The sequence below is a fragment of the Lutra lutra genome, chromosome 9 (genome assembly GCF_902655055.1).
Source record: "Lutra lutra chromosome 9, mLutLut1.2, whole genome shotgun sequence".
In the NCBI taxonomy this organism is placed as follows: Eukaryota; Metazoa; Chordata; class Mammalia; order Carnivora; family Mustelidae; genus Lutra; species Lutra lutra.
Genome location: NC_062286.1, coordinates 79428073 through 79447650, shown reverse-complemented (window position 1 = coordinate 79447650; position 19578 = coordinate 79428073). Strand labels below are relative to the sequence as shown.

At 44.7% G+C, this 19578-nt stretch overlaps 1 protein-coding gene across 4 annotated transcripts in view; it reads right to left on the bottom strand.

The window, feature by feature from the left end:
• Positions 1-19578, bottom strand: part of PRKCE (protein kinase C epsilon) — a 480653-nt gene that overhangs the window by 145715 nt on the left and 315360 nt on the right. For all 4 annotated transcript variants that reach the window (XM_047746508.1, XM_047746507.1, XM_047746511.1 and 1 more), the window contains 3 exons: positions 6223-6365; positions 3719-3815; positions 624-820 (listed from right to left, as the gene is read on the bottom strand). In XM_047746508.1, the coding sequence (XP_047602464.1) occupies positions 624-820; positions 3719-3815; positions 6223-6365 (437 nt within the window). The remainder of the gene's footprint in view (positions 1-623; positions 821-3718; positions 3816-6222; positions 6366-19578) is intronic.

Below are 19578 nucleotides of genomic sequence, written 5' to 3'. Positions count from 1 at the left end.
AAGATTTTAAGATTTTAAGATTTTAAGATCCAAGCCAGGAGATGATTATTCTCATTCTCTTGCCACACACACAGGATAAACAACCTTTAGTAAATGCCAGAAAAGTCAGTTAAATAGCATTTAACTTTCAAAATAATACATGCCCAGAGTTGCCCTGAGCCCGAAGTTCACGGAGGGCAGGGATTCCAGAGTTCATTTTCAAAGTCTTGGTCCTGAATTAAAGCCAGAATTTCAGATGGATCTCTGAAGGAGGGAAGAAATGCAGTGCTACCATGGCCGGTAATAGGGACTCCAAGACATGTAAAGCAATTGAAATATTCACAAGTGCCTTTTTTTTTCCCCTTACCCACGACCTTCCTTGATACCTGTGGCCCCATTTGACAAATGAGAAAAACTGAGTCCCGGAGAAGCTAGGTGACTACTAACTGGAAGTGCCACAGCTAACAAGCAGCAGATCCCTGGCTCCCACCTGCTTGGCCGCAGGCCGTTTCCATGGAAGAAGGAAGGAAGACGCAACAAGACCAGGCTGAAATGTTCACAGCCTCATCTTCCCTAGATCGGACAGATGAGGCAATGCCACGGGGCAGAGAGAGTCAGCGGGTGTACGCACGCATGCCACAGACCTTGCCAAAGCTGCCTTTGCCCAGCACCTTGATGAAGGTGAACTCCTCCAGACCCAGGCGCTTGGCCTGGCCCTGCCGCACTTCACCGTTCTCGCCGGGGCTCGCCAGCTGGCCCGCACCACCTGCCGCCCGGTGCTCCTCCCCTCGATTGTCAAAAGACAAGGCCTTCCGGATGTTGTTTTCAAGTTCTTTTATTTCTAGGGCCGAGGGAGACAAGACCTTGCATTAGTGTATACCTCAGGCTCCCTTCCCAGCAGGCCGCGGGCCCCAGACCACCCTCCCCCGGCCTCCCACCGTAGGGTCTCAGCCCGCCAGCAGATGCAGCATGGCAGCCCTCCACGGGTTCCTTCACTCGCTCCCCATGCTTTCATGGGCACCTAGCCCACAGCAGGGCCTGGGGAGGCGAAGAGGCCGAGGACACAGCTCCCCACGGCCAACACTTTCAGATTACGCAGAAACCTGGCCCTCTCTCCGTAAGCCCCCTCTGGCCAGTGGCCTGTTCTGTTATGCCAGGCGTAGTGCAGGAGCCCCTGCCTTCTCTGGGACCCTGCGGAGTCTCAAAGACAACAGGCTCCTTTCAAACTCCCTCTGAAGATGAGAGCAATGGCCGATTGAGAATTGTCATCGCAGTAATCACGGGTGGTACAGCTGTACCAGAAGCTAGGACTGGGAGGCCCCGGCCTTGTAAAGGACTTTACTTGGTCTCACTGGTGTGTTTACTCTACTGCCCATCTCCCACAAGGGTATTCAGCCAAATGAGCCACGGGCTTCTCGTTACCTGAAGAACCGCTGTCCGAGAGTGACGTGTTGCGAATTTATCTCAGATGGGGCAGGGATTCCTCAGTACAATTTCACAACCACAGGGCAGTCTTGTGCCCCTGCGGAGCACATGACTTGAACTACCCTGCCGTGATAACACTGGATGACCCTTTGACCTTTCCTGTTTGAGCAAGCTTTATTGTTAGCTGTTCATTCACCAAGACACACACGCCTCTCAGTGCAGAACTGGGCACCACAAGCAACAATCCGATTTTAAGAGATGCTTGTGAAAAACTGGGAAGATGGAAGGGGAATGCAGACTATTAACACTTGGGAATCAGAATGAGGCATGAAGACCTGGTGTTGCTTGACAGAAAGAGATCTTCAGCTTCCCTGCACAAGGATGGAGGCCCATGATAGCTTGTGCAAGGAATCTGGATCTTTCTTAGATCTGCTGTGGTGGAGGGAGGGGGGGAGGAGCGCAGGTGGCTCCCGAGTCTCAGGCTCTGCCTTGCCAAATCAGCCACTTCTTAGCACTTTTTCCTTACAAAGTATAACTTCTAGTCTCAGCAAACAGCTAAAGGTCTCAGTTTCCAAGGCAAACTATGAAACGGATTTTGGAAAACAGAACTTGGGTGTTTAGGGATTCCAAAGCTTGAAGAAAATGTCATTACAACGGAAGGAAAAGAAACTGTGTGTTATATCTGTCCTGTGGCAATGCCACGTCTTGCTAAGAGGGTCTTTGCATCCATTAGTGCCCACACCACTGTCCTGAGCTGAGACAGGCACAGGCACTACAACCCGCCAGGTCTGGGAGCAGCCAGGCCTAGAAATGACGCTCCCCCTCGCTTGTCCTGGGGACAGAAATGCTGTCTCCTTGAAGCTCTCAAAGGAGGTCTCGGCACTCAAAAGGACGCATAAAAACACCCACATGGGCTGCAGGATAACACCTACTAGTTCGGAGGCCCCAGCCAACCACTGGATTACTTATAAATGGGTCAAATCCTTTTTGGAATGAAGCAGAGTGTAAAGATGCAGGAAGCTAATCAGAGCAGCAAGAAGAGAGACTCAGACCCATTGCTCTGTGGGATGTCAGGATGGGCACACGCACCCGGCAGCTGTTTTGTTCACTCCTGGCTAAGCCGAGGTGGGTCACAGCAATGACACTCAGGGAGAGTTTGAGGACACAGATTCTGAGATGGGGGTCCCAAAACCAGGAGGGGAATGATCTCACCCTTACCACAGACTTAGTTCCAGACCTTTGCACAGAACTTTTTGAGACTCTGATCTTCACTTCCCAGCCTGTGACACAGGGACAGGGACAGGGATGAGGCATCACAGAGTCGGTGTGAGTGTAAGATTAAGATAATGAACGCAGGGATGCCTGGGTGGCTCAGTTGGTTAAGTGGCTGCCTTCAGCTCAGGTCATGATCCTAGCAACCTGGGATCGAGTCCCACATCGGGCTCCTTGCTCAGCAGGGAGCCTGCTTCTCCCTCTGCCTGCCACTCTGTCTGCCTGTGCTCGCTCCCTCTCTCTGACTAATAAATAAATAAAATCTTTTTTAAAAAGATAATAAACGCAAAGAGGCTACAGAAAATCAAGGCCCACTTGTCACGCAATGATGATTACTCTTGCTCTGCAGAAGCATGAATCCCTTTCCGGGGACGTCTGGACCCCAGAAGGGAAAGTTTGAAACCTGTTAGTCTCCCCTCAGCATTCTGGGATGCCTGCAGCATTCAGAAACTTCAACTTCGTTAAGCATATTCATATGAGGAAGAAGGAAACCTGAGCTTTGGGAAGGGGTTGGGCCTAGAGCTGGCTTCCTCCCTCCTCTCACTCTGTTCTTCCGATTCCTGCATCTGTCCTTGCCCATCCACAGGCCACAGCAGGAGGTGGCCCCTCTCCCCCAACTCTTGCCCTGTTCTCAGGTTTCAGGGGTGATGATCAGAGTCAGGATGGAGGGAAGTGGCACTCAGCTGAGTGGCATGGTGGGTGGAAGGACAGGTCTGGGAGCAGGCCCCGGGCACCTTCCTACACCTGGAACCCTGGACAGAGGTGAGGGTAAAGAAAGAGCTAGAACATCACATGCTCTTTCTCTCTTACCCTGGCCTGGACAGGGTTTAAGGCAAGCATAGCAGTTCAAAGTGTCTGTCCCTCAAGACAGCCTTGCAGAGAGAAAGACCAGCTAAAGAGTCAGCAGGGAGAGGGTGTCTGAAGGCCTTCCTGGGCCTCCATTCCAGCTAACAAGGGTGGAACAAGGGTGGAGAGGCCTCAGGTTCCTCGGGCCTTCCGATGACATGGCTCAGAGGTAACAGGGCCAATCTGAGGGCCTCACCCTGGTCACAGGGGGAGGTGGGTGCTGACTTGGATCGATCTTCCTCCGACGGTGAGCTTCCAGAAGTGGGCTGCGGGGACTCAGCGCCAGCAATGAGCTAGAGGGAGGGAGAGAAAGAGGGGAGATGTGAGAAGGGAGGGTGGGAGCTGCCCCGAGGTCAGAGGCGTGGAGGTGCTGTAGGGAGCCCAGCACCCAGCAGCATTTGCTGAACTAACATTCTGGAAGCAGACTCAGGTTTCATTTGACCGTGAAAGGGAAGACAAGAGACTGTGCCAGGCCATGTATGCAAGTGTTTGGTCACTCCACTGTACACCAGAATCTAATATTACACTGTATGTTAACTAACTGGAGTCAAAATCAAAACTTAAAAAAGAGAGAGGCTGCAATTTGTTCGATTTTCATTCTACCCAAGCATACCTGTCCCCCTTCCATCAGAACCTCCCTCGCCTATGCAAGCCAAACAAGTTACTACACCTAAAGCAATTCGACATTTGCCTCTAACACCTGTTGGGCATTTATCCATCGTCTTGTTCAGCTGTATTTAGCTAATGGCCTCTGCATGTGGATACTGTGTGGGGCACTCTGCTCAGGCAGACCACAGGCTCTGGTCTATAGTAGAAATAATTAATAAATAAATAAAATTTATAAATATTTATAAATATAAATATAAAAAATAAATAGATTTACTGAGCTTCATATTTTTAGATGTGTCGAAATTGGTTGGCAAATTTTAATACAGCGCCCCCCAGTGAAGTCTAGTGAGATGCTGACACAGCATGTTAAGTTCCATTAAAGTAAGAGGTTTGGACTAAGCGGTCACACGCAGTTCTGCTCTGTTTTACCCTTGATCTCCAGCCGGCTGCACATGTCCTCTCTGCACAGTGGACCACTTGCAAGAGCCAACGTGAAGACAAGCAGCGCTCTGGCAAACCTGATGCTCTTGCCAAGAAGCCCTTTTAACTTCTGACCAAGGGCACTTCTCTCCCTTCCTCTCACACGAAGCTGAGCTACTACTTGGTCACGTGGCTTTTTTTCAGCTTTTGCACCAGAAGCAATCCAGCAATAAAAATTTCAGAATCCTCTGGTCTTTAACTCGTCTCTTCCTGAATTTCTCCATGTTGGCTTCTTAACACGAGGTTCCCCCCAAACTAAGACAGACAGACGATGCCTGGTTATTGGCGTCATGGCCCGTGTAAATCGCGGGGGAGAGAGCAGATGTGTATTGTGTTTTCTCTTAAATGTTTCATGATAATTATGATTCTGTCTCAATTTCCTTCTAGCAAGGAGAAAAGTCATTCTCTCCCATGAAGGGCTCTCCCTAGAGCTCATAAATGTGTGTGTCCAACATTGTCATGACAGGGCATTTGCTTAACCTGCCGCTTTGGTGGGGGCATAGCATTCTTGGGTGCTGACATTTTGCTTGCAACTGCAATGTTTGGGGTCAATAACCGAAGCTCCGTTTCCACTCGTGGGATTTACAGAGCTAAGAGCCACCAGAAGCACAAAATCTCATAGCTAAGCCACCAGGGAGAAGAGGATTCTTTTTTCCCAACCCTTGCAAATCAGCTTTGCTTATTGGGCAGGTAGAGAGGGAGGAGTTTAAGAAGATAGAAAGAATCCAAACCTCTCCATTCGAGGGAAAGGGCTCTTCTGGGATGCACCCTGAAACAGACTTGCTTTTCTGGTAAGTGCTTGAGAATGCTTGATAATAGGTAATGAGGATCACTGCCTGCTCCCCATCCCCACCAGGATTTCTTGCCCAGTAAACATGGTTCTGATTTTCTTATAACTTGCTCTTTTAAAGACTTACATTTTCTGGGCTGGAAGCCAAGGCCAGGAAGGACCTTCAAAAGAAATGCTATGGATGCCGTGAGCTCTGTGTGCATCTGTGGGCCCTGACTTACCAAAAGAGCATCTCAGCAAATGGATCTCTTCCTACTGACATTCAGAATGTCACATGGATAGAGACAGGGGGCTTTGGTCTCCAAAGAAAGGCCCAGCTGTTTCATGTGGTGGGGCATTAACAATATCCCTTGGACGGCACTACCACAAATCTTCTTGGCCTGCTCCCTAGAAAAGAATGTGGTCCCAGCTCTTCATCCCTGTATCCTCATTACCATGACACTAGGGGCAAAGTTCAAACACTGACATTGCTTTCATGCCAGTCCTGGAGCCAGTTAAGCCTACTTCCTTGTCCAGTGTTGTGCTTTTTCTAGAGGGAATTTCAAAGTCCTCATCTCCAAGATGAGATCAGTCAGTAGGGAGAGGAACGGAACACTTGAGACTTGCTTCATTTTTCCTCCACTTCTAGAACTGAAGGAGACTTTAATGTCACCTGCCTGACCATTTTTTTTTTTTTTTTCATTCCCTTTCAGCTCATGCTGTGTCTCAAACCCAAGGATCTCGGAACCTCACTCTGGGGAGGTGGAGGGGTGCTCTCAGGAAGCCAGCACAGGGTTGGTGGCCTCCAAAGAGCTCCAGAAACACCTCAAATAGCCTGTTACCTTTTTCCTCCTCTGGCCGCTGTTGGTGATTTTGTCTGGAGTGACGCCTAGGTCAGCGAGGACTTTGGCAATTCCTCTGGCATCCACCCCACAGTTGGGGGCCACGTTGGTTTCACAGCGTCGGTGAACGTTCATCTTGCAGACTGTAAGGAGACATGGAGAGGAGACTTCCAACGTTCATGACCTAAAACGTTACCTTGTTGTTGTTGTTGTTTTGTCCCGATTGCAAAAGTAATACATGTTCATTTGATAGAATTTGGAAAAACGCAGAAAGACAAAAAGAGAAAAATAAAAATCACCTGTCATCTCATCACACAGAACTAAAACAGCATCCATCAAAACACCATACAGAGATAAAACACCACACAGACTGTTTATGGATAAATATCACATTCTAGTTCCTTCTAGGAATCAGAACATGGACCATAAGAGAATTAACTTGTTTATTTGGAGAACATTCATTTGGATTCTGAGCCCAAATGGGTTGCATATATACAGTGTGCTCTACTACTTTGCTAAAATGTGGGAATATTACCAGGAGGAAAGTGCCCACAGCTGAGCCTACTGAGATGCTCATCTGAACATGAGGACATTGAACAAGGTGACCTCCAAGCCTCCTTTCAAATCTAATATCCAGATTTGAAGGAATAAAGCTGTGCCTGAAAGTCTTTTTTTGCCCACATCATTTAGTTGTCGGTGTAGGACATCAAAAGTGAAGACATCAACTGTTCTGGTTTCCGGTCTAACATGTAAGGCGCTGAGACAATGTCGCTGGGTCCTAACAAAAATCAAAAATGCTTCTCAGATCTACTAGAGGAGTAACGTTACAGGGCACACTGCTGCCCCCTGCATGAACGAGACATATGGGCAGCTACTGTGGACCACGACTCACTGGGCAGAAACTCCCCAGCAACAACATCTGTGGGAACCAGGGCCGGCTCAGGGAGAGCGGATCTGAAGCTGGCCAAGTGCTGGAGTCTCAGAGTGGACAAGGCTGAGTCCAAACTCTGGGCAGATGCAGTTATAGGGGCCTCCCACACCTGTGTCAGTTTTGCTTCTCCGACTTTGACATCCAACACAGGGGAGAAAATTCCCTTATGCTTCTGCCAGGAGAAGGAGAAAAGGAACCATTTTGAAATAAACCAGAATACTCTGCTCTTAACAAGGCCTGCTTTTAGAAGAAACTATTTTACCACAGCCTGAACTATTGTAGTTTTATCAGATCCTACTTCACCTGGGGGGAGGAAAATACCCTAATCTAGCCTGTTTAGTGTCCCATGTGGGAGAAGGGAAATATCTACCCCAGCTCCTTATAGCCTTTCATGTAGAAGAGAATATCCAACTCTAGTCCACACCAGCCATCCTGCCCCACCTCAGGGGCGAGGTAAAAGTCCCTTGTGAGTCACTTACAAAGGTCATAGTTCAGAGGCACAGGTTCATGGAAAGACTGAGATCTAATCATAGGACTAGAGAATGTTTCCCCTCACCCACACCCTCACCATCGCATTACTAAAGGCCTATTTACTGCATAGTAAATAGTTCCTTTCACCCAGCACATCATGTCTAGCTATCTGGAAAACGTTAAAAGGCATTCTAAAAAGCAAACACACGGCAGGGCAGGAATATTGGAATTATCAGACTGGGAATTTATTTATTTATTATTTTTATTGGTTTAAAGATTTTATTTATTTATCTTAGAGAGAAAAAGAGAGTGGGCAGAGGGGCAGAGGGGGAGGGACAGGGACAGGTAGGTTCTGCACTGAGCTCAATGTGGGGCTCCATCTCTCCATCTTACAATCCTGAGATCATGACCTGAGCCAAAACCAAGAGTCAGATGCTCAACTGAGTCAGCCACCCAGACTCCCCTCAGACCAGGAATTTAAAACAGTTTTGATTCCTATACTAAGGGCTCTTATCAATAAAGTAGATACCATGTAAGAAAAAATGGGCAATGTAAGCAGAGAGATGGAAACTCTAAGAAAGAATCAAAAGGAAATTCTAGAGATCAAAAATACTGTAAGAGAAAACAAGAATGTCATGGCTTGTCTCACTGGTACAATGACACAGGTGAGGAAATAATCTCTGAGTTTGAGGATAGGTCAAAAGAAACTCCCAAAACAGAAGCAAAGATAAAAAAAAAAAAAAAAAACCATGAAAGAAAAGAAACAGACTATCTAAGAACTGTGGGGCTATATAAGGTATAATGTGTATAATGGAGACACCAGATGAAGAAAACAGAGATAAACAGAAGAAATATTTGAAACAAAAATGACTGAGAATATCCGCAAATTAATGTCCGACACCAAACCACAGATCCAGGAAGGTTGAAGAATACCAAGCAGGACATATGATAAAAACAAAACACAATAACAAACGTCACCTAAGCCTGTCACATACAAACTTCAGAAAATCAAAGATAAAGGAAAGTAATCTTGAAAAAAGCCAGAAGGAAATTATACCTGACCTACAGAGGAGCAAAGATAAGAACTGCATCTGACTCATCCCCAGAAGTCAGGCAAACAAGAAGATAACAGAGTGAAATATATAAAGCACTGAGAAAACCCCCCCACCAACGTAGAATTCTGTACCCTATGAAATTATTCTTCAAAAGTGAGAGAGAGGGGCGCTTGGGTGGCTCAGTGGGTTAAAGCCTCTGCCTTCGGCTTGGGTCATGGTCTCAGGGTCCTGGGATCGAGCCCCACATCGGGTTTTCTGCTCAGCAGGGGGCCTGCTTACCCCCCACCCCCCCCCCCACCCGCCTGCCTCTCTGCCTATTTGTGATCTCTCTCTCTGAATAAAATCTTAAAAAAAAAAGTGAGGGAGAAATAAAGACTTCCCCTAGATAAATAAAAATTTAGACAATTCACTGACAGTAAAAAGAAACTCTTCAGGGAGAAGGAAAACTATCAGTCAGAAACTCAGATCTACATAAAGAAAGAAAGACTACAAGAGAAGGAATAAAAACTTTTATCTTCCTTCTTCTTCACTGATCTCACAAATAAGTTTCTCAAAATAACAGCAACTAATATATCCAATTATGTATACTTATATGTATATAAATATGGATGCTTATGTGTAAGCGAAATGACAGCAATGATACAAGGAATGGGAGGGAGAAATTATGATTATTTTGTTATTATAATGTATTTGCATTAACCTTAGAGCATTAGAGTGTTATTTGAAAGTGGATTTGGATTTGTTGTAAATGTGTACTACAAACTCTGGGGCAACCACAAACATCAGTTAAAAAAAGAAAAGTAACTGATATGTTAAAAAAAGGAGAGAAAATGGAATCATATGAAATATTCAACTGAAAACACAAAAAGCAGAAGAAAGTAGAAAATAATAAGAATAAAGAACAAGGACATCAAATGGAAAACAGGAGCAAAAATGGTAGTTATTATATCAATAATCACTTTAAAAGTCGACAGTCTAAATACAACTGACCTTTGAACAAGACAGCAATTAGGGGTGTTGATCCCCTGCACTGTTGAAAATACAAATATAACATCTGACTGCCTCAAAACCATTCCCGCTAACTGTTAATAACCTTCTGCTGACTGGATATCTTATAGATAACATAAACAGTTGAAGAGACATACTTTGTATGTAATACGTACTGTATACTATATCCTTTCAACAAAGCTAGAGAGAAGAAAATGCTAAGAAAATAAGGAAAATACATTTACAGTACTTAAAAAAAAAACACTTATAAGTGGACCCAAGCAGTTCAAACCCGTGTTGTTCAAGGGTCCACTATATGCCAATTAAAAGAGATTGTCAGAGTGGATCAAAAAACAGAACCCAGTTATATTTAATCTATAAGAAGCATACTTTAAATATAAGACACATAGAGATCAAAGGCATGGAGAAAGATATACTGTCCTAACACTAATAAAAAGAAGGCAGGAGTAGCTATATTAATATGGACAGAGCAGATTTCAGAGCAAGGAAAGTTATCAGGAATAGCAAAGGGGTCAATTCTCAAAGAAGACATTAAATCTTTAATGTGCATGCACCTAACAGCAGAGTATCAAAATATGTGAGGCAAAAACAGAACTGCAAGGAGAAATAGATGAATCCACTGTTATGTTTAGAGACGTCAACACGCCTCTATCAGAAATGAACAGATCCAGAAAGCAGAAAATCAGCAAAGGCATAGTTGAAGTCAATAGCACTATCAGTCACCTGAATAAAATTGATTACTATGTCTAGCAACTGCTTCATCCAACGACAGCAGAATACACATACTTCTCAAGCTTACATGTGATACTTACCAAGACAGACCACATTCTGAGCCAAATGTAAAAGAATTTTTTTAAAAAATCATACAATGTCTGCTCTCAGACCACACTGGAATTAAATTAGAAATAAAAACTAAAAACATGATTGGAAAACCCTCAAATGCTTGGAAATTAAATAACACACTGCTAAATAACACATGGGTAAAAGAAGAAATCCTAAGAGAAATTTTAAAATATTTTGAACTGATTGAAAATAAAAACACAACTTCTCATAATAAGCAGGATACAGGAAAACCCATTCTTGAAAGGCACAATCTACCAAAACTCACAAAAGAAATAGATAATGTAAAAGGTGAATGTGTATTAAAGCAATCAAGTCAATCATTAATAACTTTCCAACACAGACAACACCAAGCCCAGATGGGTTGACTGGTGAATTTTACAAAACATTTAAATTAGAAATTATATCAATTCTCTATAATATCTTCTAGAAGATGAAAACAGAAGGGACATTTTCAAGAAAAGACAACCACAGCTCAATATCTGTCATGAATATAAACATAAAAATCCTCAACAACAGACCAGCAAATTGAATCCAACACAGCATAAAAAGAAATATAAACCATAAACAAGTAGGATTTATCTCAGGTATGTAAAACAAGTTCAACATTTGAAAATCAATTAATGTAATCCTTCACATCAATAGCCTAAAGAAGAAAAATTACATAAACCTATAAATAGGGTGCAGAAAACACAATTGGCAAAATCCAACACTCACTCCTGCTCAAATCTTTTAGCAGCCAAAAAATACAGAAGAACTTCAACTTAATAAAGAACATATACAATGAATCTACAGGGCGCCTGGGTGGCTCAGTGGGTTAAGCCGCTGCCTTCGGCTCAGGTCATGATCTCAGGGTCCTGGGATCGAGTCCCGCATCGGGCTCTCTGCTCAGCAGGGAGCCTGCTTCCTCCTTTCTCTCTCTGCTTGCCTCTCTGTCTACTTGTGATCTCTCTCTGTCAAATAAATAAATAAAATCTTTAAAAAAAAATACAATGAATCTACAACTAATATTATGCTTACTGATGAAAAACTAGAAGCTTTCTAGTTTTAAGTACAAGGAAAGGCTCTCCCCGCTCCCACTATCCCTTCTCAATGTTTTATTGGAAGTACTAGATTATGTAATAAGACAAGAAAAGGAGATAAGAGGTATAACAATTGGAAATAAATCTGCCTTTATTCACAGATGACACAATTGTCTATATAGAAAACAAAGAACTGACAAAAATCTGAAACCAGTAAGTGATTATAGCAAGGTTGCAGAATACAAGGCTAATATACAAAGCTCAATCATGTTCATGTAGACCACCAATGAACAACTGGAATTTGAAATTAAATACATGATGATATTTATATTAGCACCTAAGAACCTGAAATACTTAAGTCTGAATCTAACAAAATATGTACAAAGTCTATGTGAGTAAAACTGTGATGGAAGAAATCTGAAAAGAACTAAATGAAGGGAGAGATATTCCATATTCATGGGTAGGAAGTCCTGGTGCTGTTAGGATGTCCACTCTTCTCAAGGCATTCTCAATCAAAATCCCATAAAGTTATCTTGTGGATAATGATAAAAGGAATCCAAAGTTTACATGGAGAGGCAAAGACCCAGAAGAGCAAACATAATATAGTAAAGAGCAAAGTTGGAGGACTGAGACTACCTGACTTCAAGACCTACTCTTAGGTATAATGATTAAGACAGTGTGTATTGGTGAAAGAGTAGACAAGCAGATCAGTGGAACAGAATAGAGAACCAAAAAGAGATCCCCATAATTATACAACCCCTCTTTAACAGAGGAGCAAAGGCAATACAATGGAGCAAAGATAGTTTTTTTCAACAAACAGTGCAGGAACACCTAGACATCCACACACATGCAAATGAATCTAGACACAGATTTTTTTTTTAAAGATTTTATTTATTTATTTGATAGAGAGAGATCACAAGCAGGCAGAGAGGCAGTCAGAGAGAGAGGGAAGCAGGCTTCTTGCTGAGCAGAGAGCCTGATGCGGGGCTCGATCCCAGGACCCTGAGATCATGACCTGAGCTGAAGGCAGCGGCTTAACCCACTGAGCCACCCAGGCGCCCCTAGACACAGATTTTACACCCTTCACAAAAATGAATGGATCACAGACCTAAAAATGAAATTCAAAGCTCTGAAACTCCTAGGAGGTAGAAGAAAATCTAGATGATGTTAGGTATGGTGATGACTTTTAAAATACAACCCCAAAGGCATGATCAGTGAAAGAAAGAATTGATAAGCTGAATTTCATTAAAATTAAAGACTTCTGGTTTGCAAAAGACAATATCAAGAGAATAAGATAAGCCATAGACTGGGAGAAAATATTTGCAAAATACACATCTGATTAAGGACTGTTATCCAAAATACGCAAAGAATTCTTGAAACTCAACAATAAGAAAATGAACCATCCAAATCAATAATGGGCAAAAACCTGAGCAGAAACCTCAGCGAAGACATACAGATGGCAACCAGGCATAGGAGAAGATGCCAATATCATGTGTCACGAGGGAAGTGCAGCAAATTAAATCCACCATGAAGACACCACTACACGCTTCTAAGAATGGCCCAGATCCAAGACACTGACACCAAATGCTGGTGAAGGTATGTAGGAAGCAACAGGAATTCTCATTCATTGCCAGTAGGAATGCAAAATGGTATAGTCACTTTGGAAGACAGTCTGGCGGTTTCTTCCAAAACTAAACATACCCTACCATATAATCTAGCCCTCATACTCTGGAATTTACCCAAATGAACTGAAAACTTATGTTTACATGAAAACCTGCACATGGATGTTTACAGCAGTTCTATGCCTAATCACCAAAACTTGGAAACAACCAGGCTGACCATCAGCAGGTGAATGGATAAACTGGTACATCCAGACAATGGAATCTTACTCAACACTAAACAGAAATGATCTACTGACCTATGAAGAGACGTGGAGGGACCTTAAATGCATATTGCCAAGTTAAAGAAGCCAATCTGAAAAGCCTCCATATCGTATGATTCCAACCACATGACACGTGGGAAAGACAAACTACGGAGACTGTAAAAGGCTCAGTAGTTGCCAGTGGTTGGGAGGAAGCAGCAGAGCACAGATGATTTTCGGGCAGTGAAATGATTCTGTATGATACCATAATGGTGAACACAGGGCATCATATACTGGTCCAAACTCATGGGAGGTACAACCTCGAGAGCAAATCCTAAAGTAAACTGAGTGATAATAATGGTAGTGTGAGTCTGCGAATTCTAATAAACGTACCTGTCTGGTGGGGGATGCTGAGAGTGGGGGAAGCTGTGTGTGAGGGTGGGGGAAGATGGGAAGCCTCTGTACCCTCCCCTCAATTTTGCTGTGAACCTAAAACTTCTCTAAATGTTCAAGTCTATTAAAACACACAACAAAAAAACCACAGACAGACAAAACTTTCTGAATGAAACCAAGGAGAGTGGCTTGACCTCCTTCTGGCCCCACCTGGCCTGTCATTGGCCTGGAGAGAGGGCCAGCACAGACCCCCCACCCCAGCTCAGGCTTGGAAGGCTCAGCTGAGCTATGGAGCTCAGGATGCCCACAGAACCAAAGATGAGGGGGCAGGGTAGGGGTGCTGGTAGGAGGAGTCTTTCTCAGACAATATAAACATATCAGAAAGCTGAGCCACAGCCTAGCCATGGTGCTGACTTGGTTCACTGGATCATTGCTAGCGATGCCTGGAAATCCTCAGGCCCATCCTGCACTCCAGCACTCTGCCCTACCTTCCCAGTCCCACTCCCCACAGCAGCAGCTACCCTTTGACGCTCAGCTTACCTCACCTGCCCCTGCCCACCAGCCCCATAAACGTTTTCTTCTGCCTCATCAGGAGGTGACAGAAAGGACAAGAACAAAGCAACCAAAATGGAAAGAATTTCTTAGCAAGGGCAACATAACTACATAATTTGGCCACTGGCGCCCTCTGCTGTTAAAATGCTAAACCTGTCTGTCCTAAGCTGGCAGGTCAGCAGAAACAGAAATGGTTTGGGGGGACATCTTCACTTTTTACTCCTAAAACACTATTTTTTTTCCCTCAAAGATTTTGCTTTCTATTTTTAAAAACTCTGTCACTTCCCTGGGAGAGCCATATAGTTTTCTTAATATATATAAAAAATTCTCAAAGATGTGTTAGTTCAAATGGATGGCACGAGACAGTGAAAACTGAATGGGAAGAAATCAGAGAGGGAGACAAACCATGAGAGACTCTTAACTCTGGGAAACAAACAGAGGGTTGTGGAAAGGGAGGTGGGTGGGGAGATGGGGTAACTGGGTGATGGGCATTAAGGAGAGCATGTGATGTGATGAGTATTGGGTATTGTACGCAACTGATCAATCATTGAACACTACATCTGAAACGAATGATGTACTGTATGTTGGCTAATTGAAGTTAAATTTAAAAAAAGATAGTGACTTTGAAAGTACTTTGAAAAGTCTGGAAACATGAGAACAAAGCTGGCTGAGGAAGGGGAACTGAAGGTAATTCAGGCAGACATAATGGGTCCCCCCGAGGTTGGGGGTGATGCCCAGAGGCTGAAGACCAGTGAAAAGAAAGGGGCGTGCTCACTGGAACCTAAAGAAACTGGATGTTCACTCACATTAATGGGGGCCAAACCAACCACCCGAAATGTCCTTCCCCAATTCCCACCTCACTGTTGCTGGTGAACACCAAGGCCAAGGGCCATTAGCCCGGGGCTGCCAATACTAGCTTTTTGAAGGCTTCCCTGTCCAGGCTGCCTCAAATGTTCACTTCCAGTGGTTTCACCCAGATAATTCCAGCTGAGAAGAAACAGAGCAGGGTTCTTAGGAGAATCATGATTCTACTACCACCCTACCACCCAGGTACTCATGGTTGTTGAGCTCCTGCTCCGTTCTGAACGGTGCTACAGCACATGACCTACATTTCCTATCATCCATTCTAGCGGCCTTTGGAGAGATCTTATTGCCGCATCTATACCCTTTCCTTAGCTAAGATCGAGGATTGTGCTAAGGCAGGTCAGAGTGTTGGGAATTTCTTCCAGGCAAGGAGATGACCTTCTAAGAGCAATGACAGAGCCATGCCTGAGGAGAGGCAGGCCTGTGTGTCCGGCAGAAATCTCTTTATGTTGGGCTGATTTGGCCCTTGAGCATGAGTCAGGGCATTGGTTCCATTTCATGGCTGGTTACAGTCGGTGACGCTGTGCTCACAGGGAGGATAAACAATTGTCAACAGGAAGCTGTGTATGTATGAAACAGTTATGTCATACAAGTTGGCAGGAGTGACAGGCTGTAGGGTTCCGGGAGGAAGACGAAGAAGGGAGGATAGAGGGGAACTGCCTGGGGGTCACACTGGGTACCAAACGTCACCAGACAGAGATCTGGGAGTCCTGATTACACTGGAACCACCATTCAAAACTTTCCAGAGACTGACTAGTCAACTGTCTGCTGCCCAGCGTTCTTTGGATGAAAACTCTGGCAGAACCCTCCACCAACCTTGGGAGCATGGCTTCTTCCTTCCATGCCCTCATGGGCCTCCCATTCCCTTTCATGCCCTCAACATACAGCTGGTTGCCTACCTAAAATGTCTTCCCTTTTGCCCTCCTTCCTGTTCAGGTCCTTCTCCTCCCTCCCCAAAGCCTGGCCTGACCACCCGAGTCCTGAGGGCCTCTCTTGTCCATGAATTGTTCACCCTTATTTCTGACTGGCTGCTTGACTATTATTTAACTTGTTCATGTTTACCACCCAAGTGGAAGTTTCTAGAAAGTTAAAGTAATGCTCTATCTCCAAGTTCTCCATGCCTTGCACAAAGTAGGGTGCCAAGCTTTTAAATGAATACTAACCCTGAGGGGAGTGGCTGAACATAGGCAGCATAATGGCAACTATTGGACTAGACCCCAGTAGGTATGATGTCTCTGAAATCCTAAACTCTCTACTCAAGCATTTTCCAATCATGTAAAATTCAGTGCCAAGGTGAAAGAAGGGAAAGCAGTTAGCTGACGCGACTTTATTTAAAAACAAACAAACAGAAGGCCCCGTTTATAATTACCTCCTCGTGCGACTCAACCACAGAAAGACTGAGGTTTAACATTATTTCTGGACTTCTAGGGGCCTTTCTTCCAAAACTACTCACACATAAGCAGGAGGATGCATGCACAAGGGTGTGGGCAGCAGCAGAAAATAGTGAGGATACAGAAACAAGTCAGTATTCCTCAGAAGGGCAATGCTGCAGTCACGCGTGGAATGTTCATAACGTGGAACACTAAGCAGCCACTAAAAAGACTTAAGTAGACCTACACATACTGACTCGGAAATAGTCTAAGTCACACTGGTGGAAAAGCGGATTACAGAGCGATGCACAGAGGATTTAATTAACAAATATTTATTGAGAGTCAATGTGTGGGATTGTGTGAGATTCTTGTCGGGGAAACAGAGAGCTAAGTGGGTGGAAAAAACCCTCTTCCCATCATGGATCTTCATATTCTGAAGGTGTAAAGAAACGTTACTTAGGGTGCCTGAGTGGCTCAGTTAGTTGAACAGCTGCCTTCGGCTCAGGTCATGGTCCCAGCGTCCTGGGATCGAGTCCCACATCGGGCTCCTTGCTCATCAGGGAGCCTGCTTCTCCCTCTGCCTCTGCCTGCCATTCTGTCTGCCTGTGCTTGCTCTCTCTCCCTCTCTCTGACAAATAAATAAATAAAATCTTTTAAAAAAAAAAAGAAACGTTACTTATCAAGAAGTAATTTATAATATTAGAAGGTGGTAAGTGTCAGGAAGAAAAAGCAAGCAGAGGAAGCTGATGGAAGGTAAGAGATGAGTTGTTAAAAGGGTGGTCTGAGTAGCCCTCACAGAGAAGGTGAGAGAGAGAGAGAGAGAGAGAGAGAGAGAGAGTGTGTGTGTGTGTGTGTGTGTGTGTGTGTGTAGGGGAAGCACGGACAGCTTCTAAGACAGCTCCCAATGACCTCCACCTGGCATCTGTTCCCTTATGACTTTGTTTCCCAATGAGTGTGTGCCAGGTGTAGTCATCTGTTCTCGTGAACAGAAAATGTCAAAAGTGCTGGGGTGTCATTTTTTTTTTTTTAAGATTTTATTTATTTATTTGACAGAGAGAGATCACAAGTAGATCACAAGTAGACGGAGAGGCAGGCAGAGAGAGAGAGGGAAGCAGGCTTCTTGCTGAGCAGAGAGCCCGATGTGGGACTCGATCCCAGGACCCTGAGATCATGACCTGAGCCGAAGGCAGCGGCTTAACCCACTGAGCCACCCAGGCGCCCATGGGGTGTCATTTTTGACATCAGGCTACAAAAGACTGTTTTGAGCATCCTCGCTCACTTTCTTGTTTGCATGCTCTGAAGGAAGCCAGTTACCATATTGTGAGCTGCCCTGGGCAGATGCCGATGTGGCAAGGAATGGATGTGTCCAGCCCGGCTAACAGCCAGCGAGGACCTGGGCTCCAATAGTCACATGAGCAAGATCGGAAGGGATCCTCTCCCAGTCAAGGCTTCAGATGAGTCTGGAGCCCCAGCTGTCAGCCTGCCTACAAGCTCATGAGAGACCCCGAGTCAGAAGCACTCAGCTGGGCTGCATCTAGACAGAAACTCTGAGATAACACTGGTGGTTTTAAGCCACTAGGTTTTGGAACAGTCTGTTATGCAGCACCAGAAACCTAAAACAGAGACAATGAGTGAGTGAGAGAGCGACTGAGTTTAGATATCCATGAAGCAAACATACACTACACAGCCATGGAAGGACCCACTGAATTTAAGTCTAGGGGTGGAAGTAGAAAGAAAACATGAAGAAGGACTTTAGCATCTATTATATAGAGATAATTAAATCTTGCTAGAATCTTTCAGAGCAAGAATTTTTTCTTTTTTCTTTTTTTGAAATTTGTTCTTTTTTTTTTCATTCTAAAAACTCAAGCAAAACTTGAAGTTATGACAAGGAGCCTAGCTGTTAGGAAAATAATTAAGGACTGACACGTTCAGAAATGATGAGAATAAAAATCCTTTTTTCTGTGTTTAAAGTTTTTTAAATATTCAAAACACTTTTTTTTTTTTTAAAGGAAGAAGGATGGGAGGAAGGAAGAAGGAAGGGAGTGAGAGAGGAAGAAGGAAGGAAAGGAAAGGAATGGAAAGGAAGGGAAGGAGGAAGAAAACAGAAAAGAAGGAAAAGAAGGAGAGAGGGAGGAAGGGAGAAAAGAAGGAAGGAGGGAAAGAGGAAGAAAGGAAAGGAGGGAGGGAGGGAAGGTGTGAGGAAGGAAGGAGGAAGGGAGGGAGGAACAGAAGGAGAAAGGAGGAAGGGAGGAAAGAAGGGAGTTTCATGTTCATTATAGTTCTCAGAAGACAGGAGGGCAGCTGAGCTTAGAAGAAAGCCCAGGAGATTAGAAGGAAGCCAGAGTGACTTCCCTACCACTGCCCAAACGGGCAATAATGCAGTCAGGACCAAAACAGCTTCCCAGACACTTACCCTGTGATCTTCATGGACCACAAATCCCTAAGTCATTGGTCCTCCAACAAAACGACCCCTTCCTCATCCCTTCTTAGAGAGCAAGTGATTCTCTGAGCCCTCATTCCATGAAAGCAGCCTCAGATCACAGCAGTTATTAAAACGGGCTCTCAAAGAAAGGCAGGGGGCCAAGAAGGGGCTTCTTTGGGAATCTCTAGGCCAGACCCTTCCCCAGTGTTCCTTTACCCCTGCCTGGGAACAGAGGTGGAATCCGAGCAGACAGGCCGGTGCAGGGGGCCCGCCTCACACAGGGACGAGAAATAAATGGGGCTTCCGCAGGCCCCCGCAGGGCACACTGAGAGCTGTGTAGAGAGCTCCGGCTTTCTGCTAACTTGCCCCCTGGTGCTGAGGACTTTGTGGCAGCAGGGCTGGAGATGTGAGTGTGGGATCACGGGCAGAAGAGAAAGGGGAGCTGCACTATAAGGCAAGTAGAATCGCTCACCTTCTTTAGAGAAGAAAATAAGAATCACAAGGTCTCAAGTGTCTGTCCCTCCAGGGGGACTGACTCCATGTGTCAATGGAAAAATAAAGCACAAG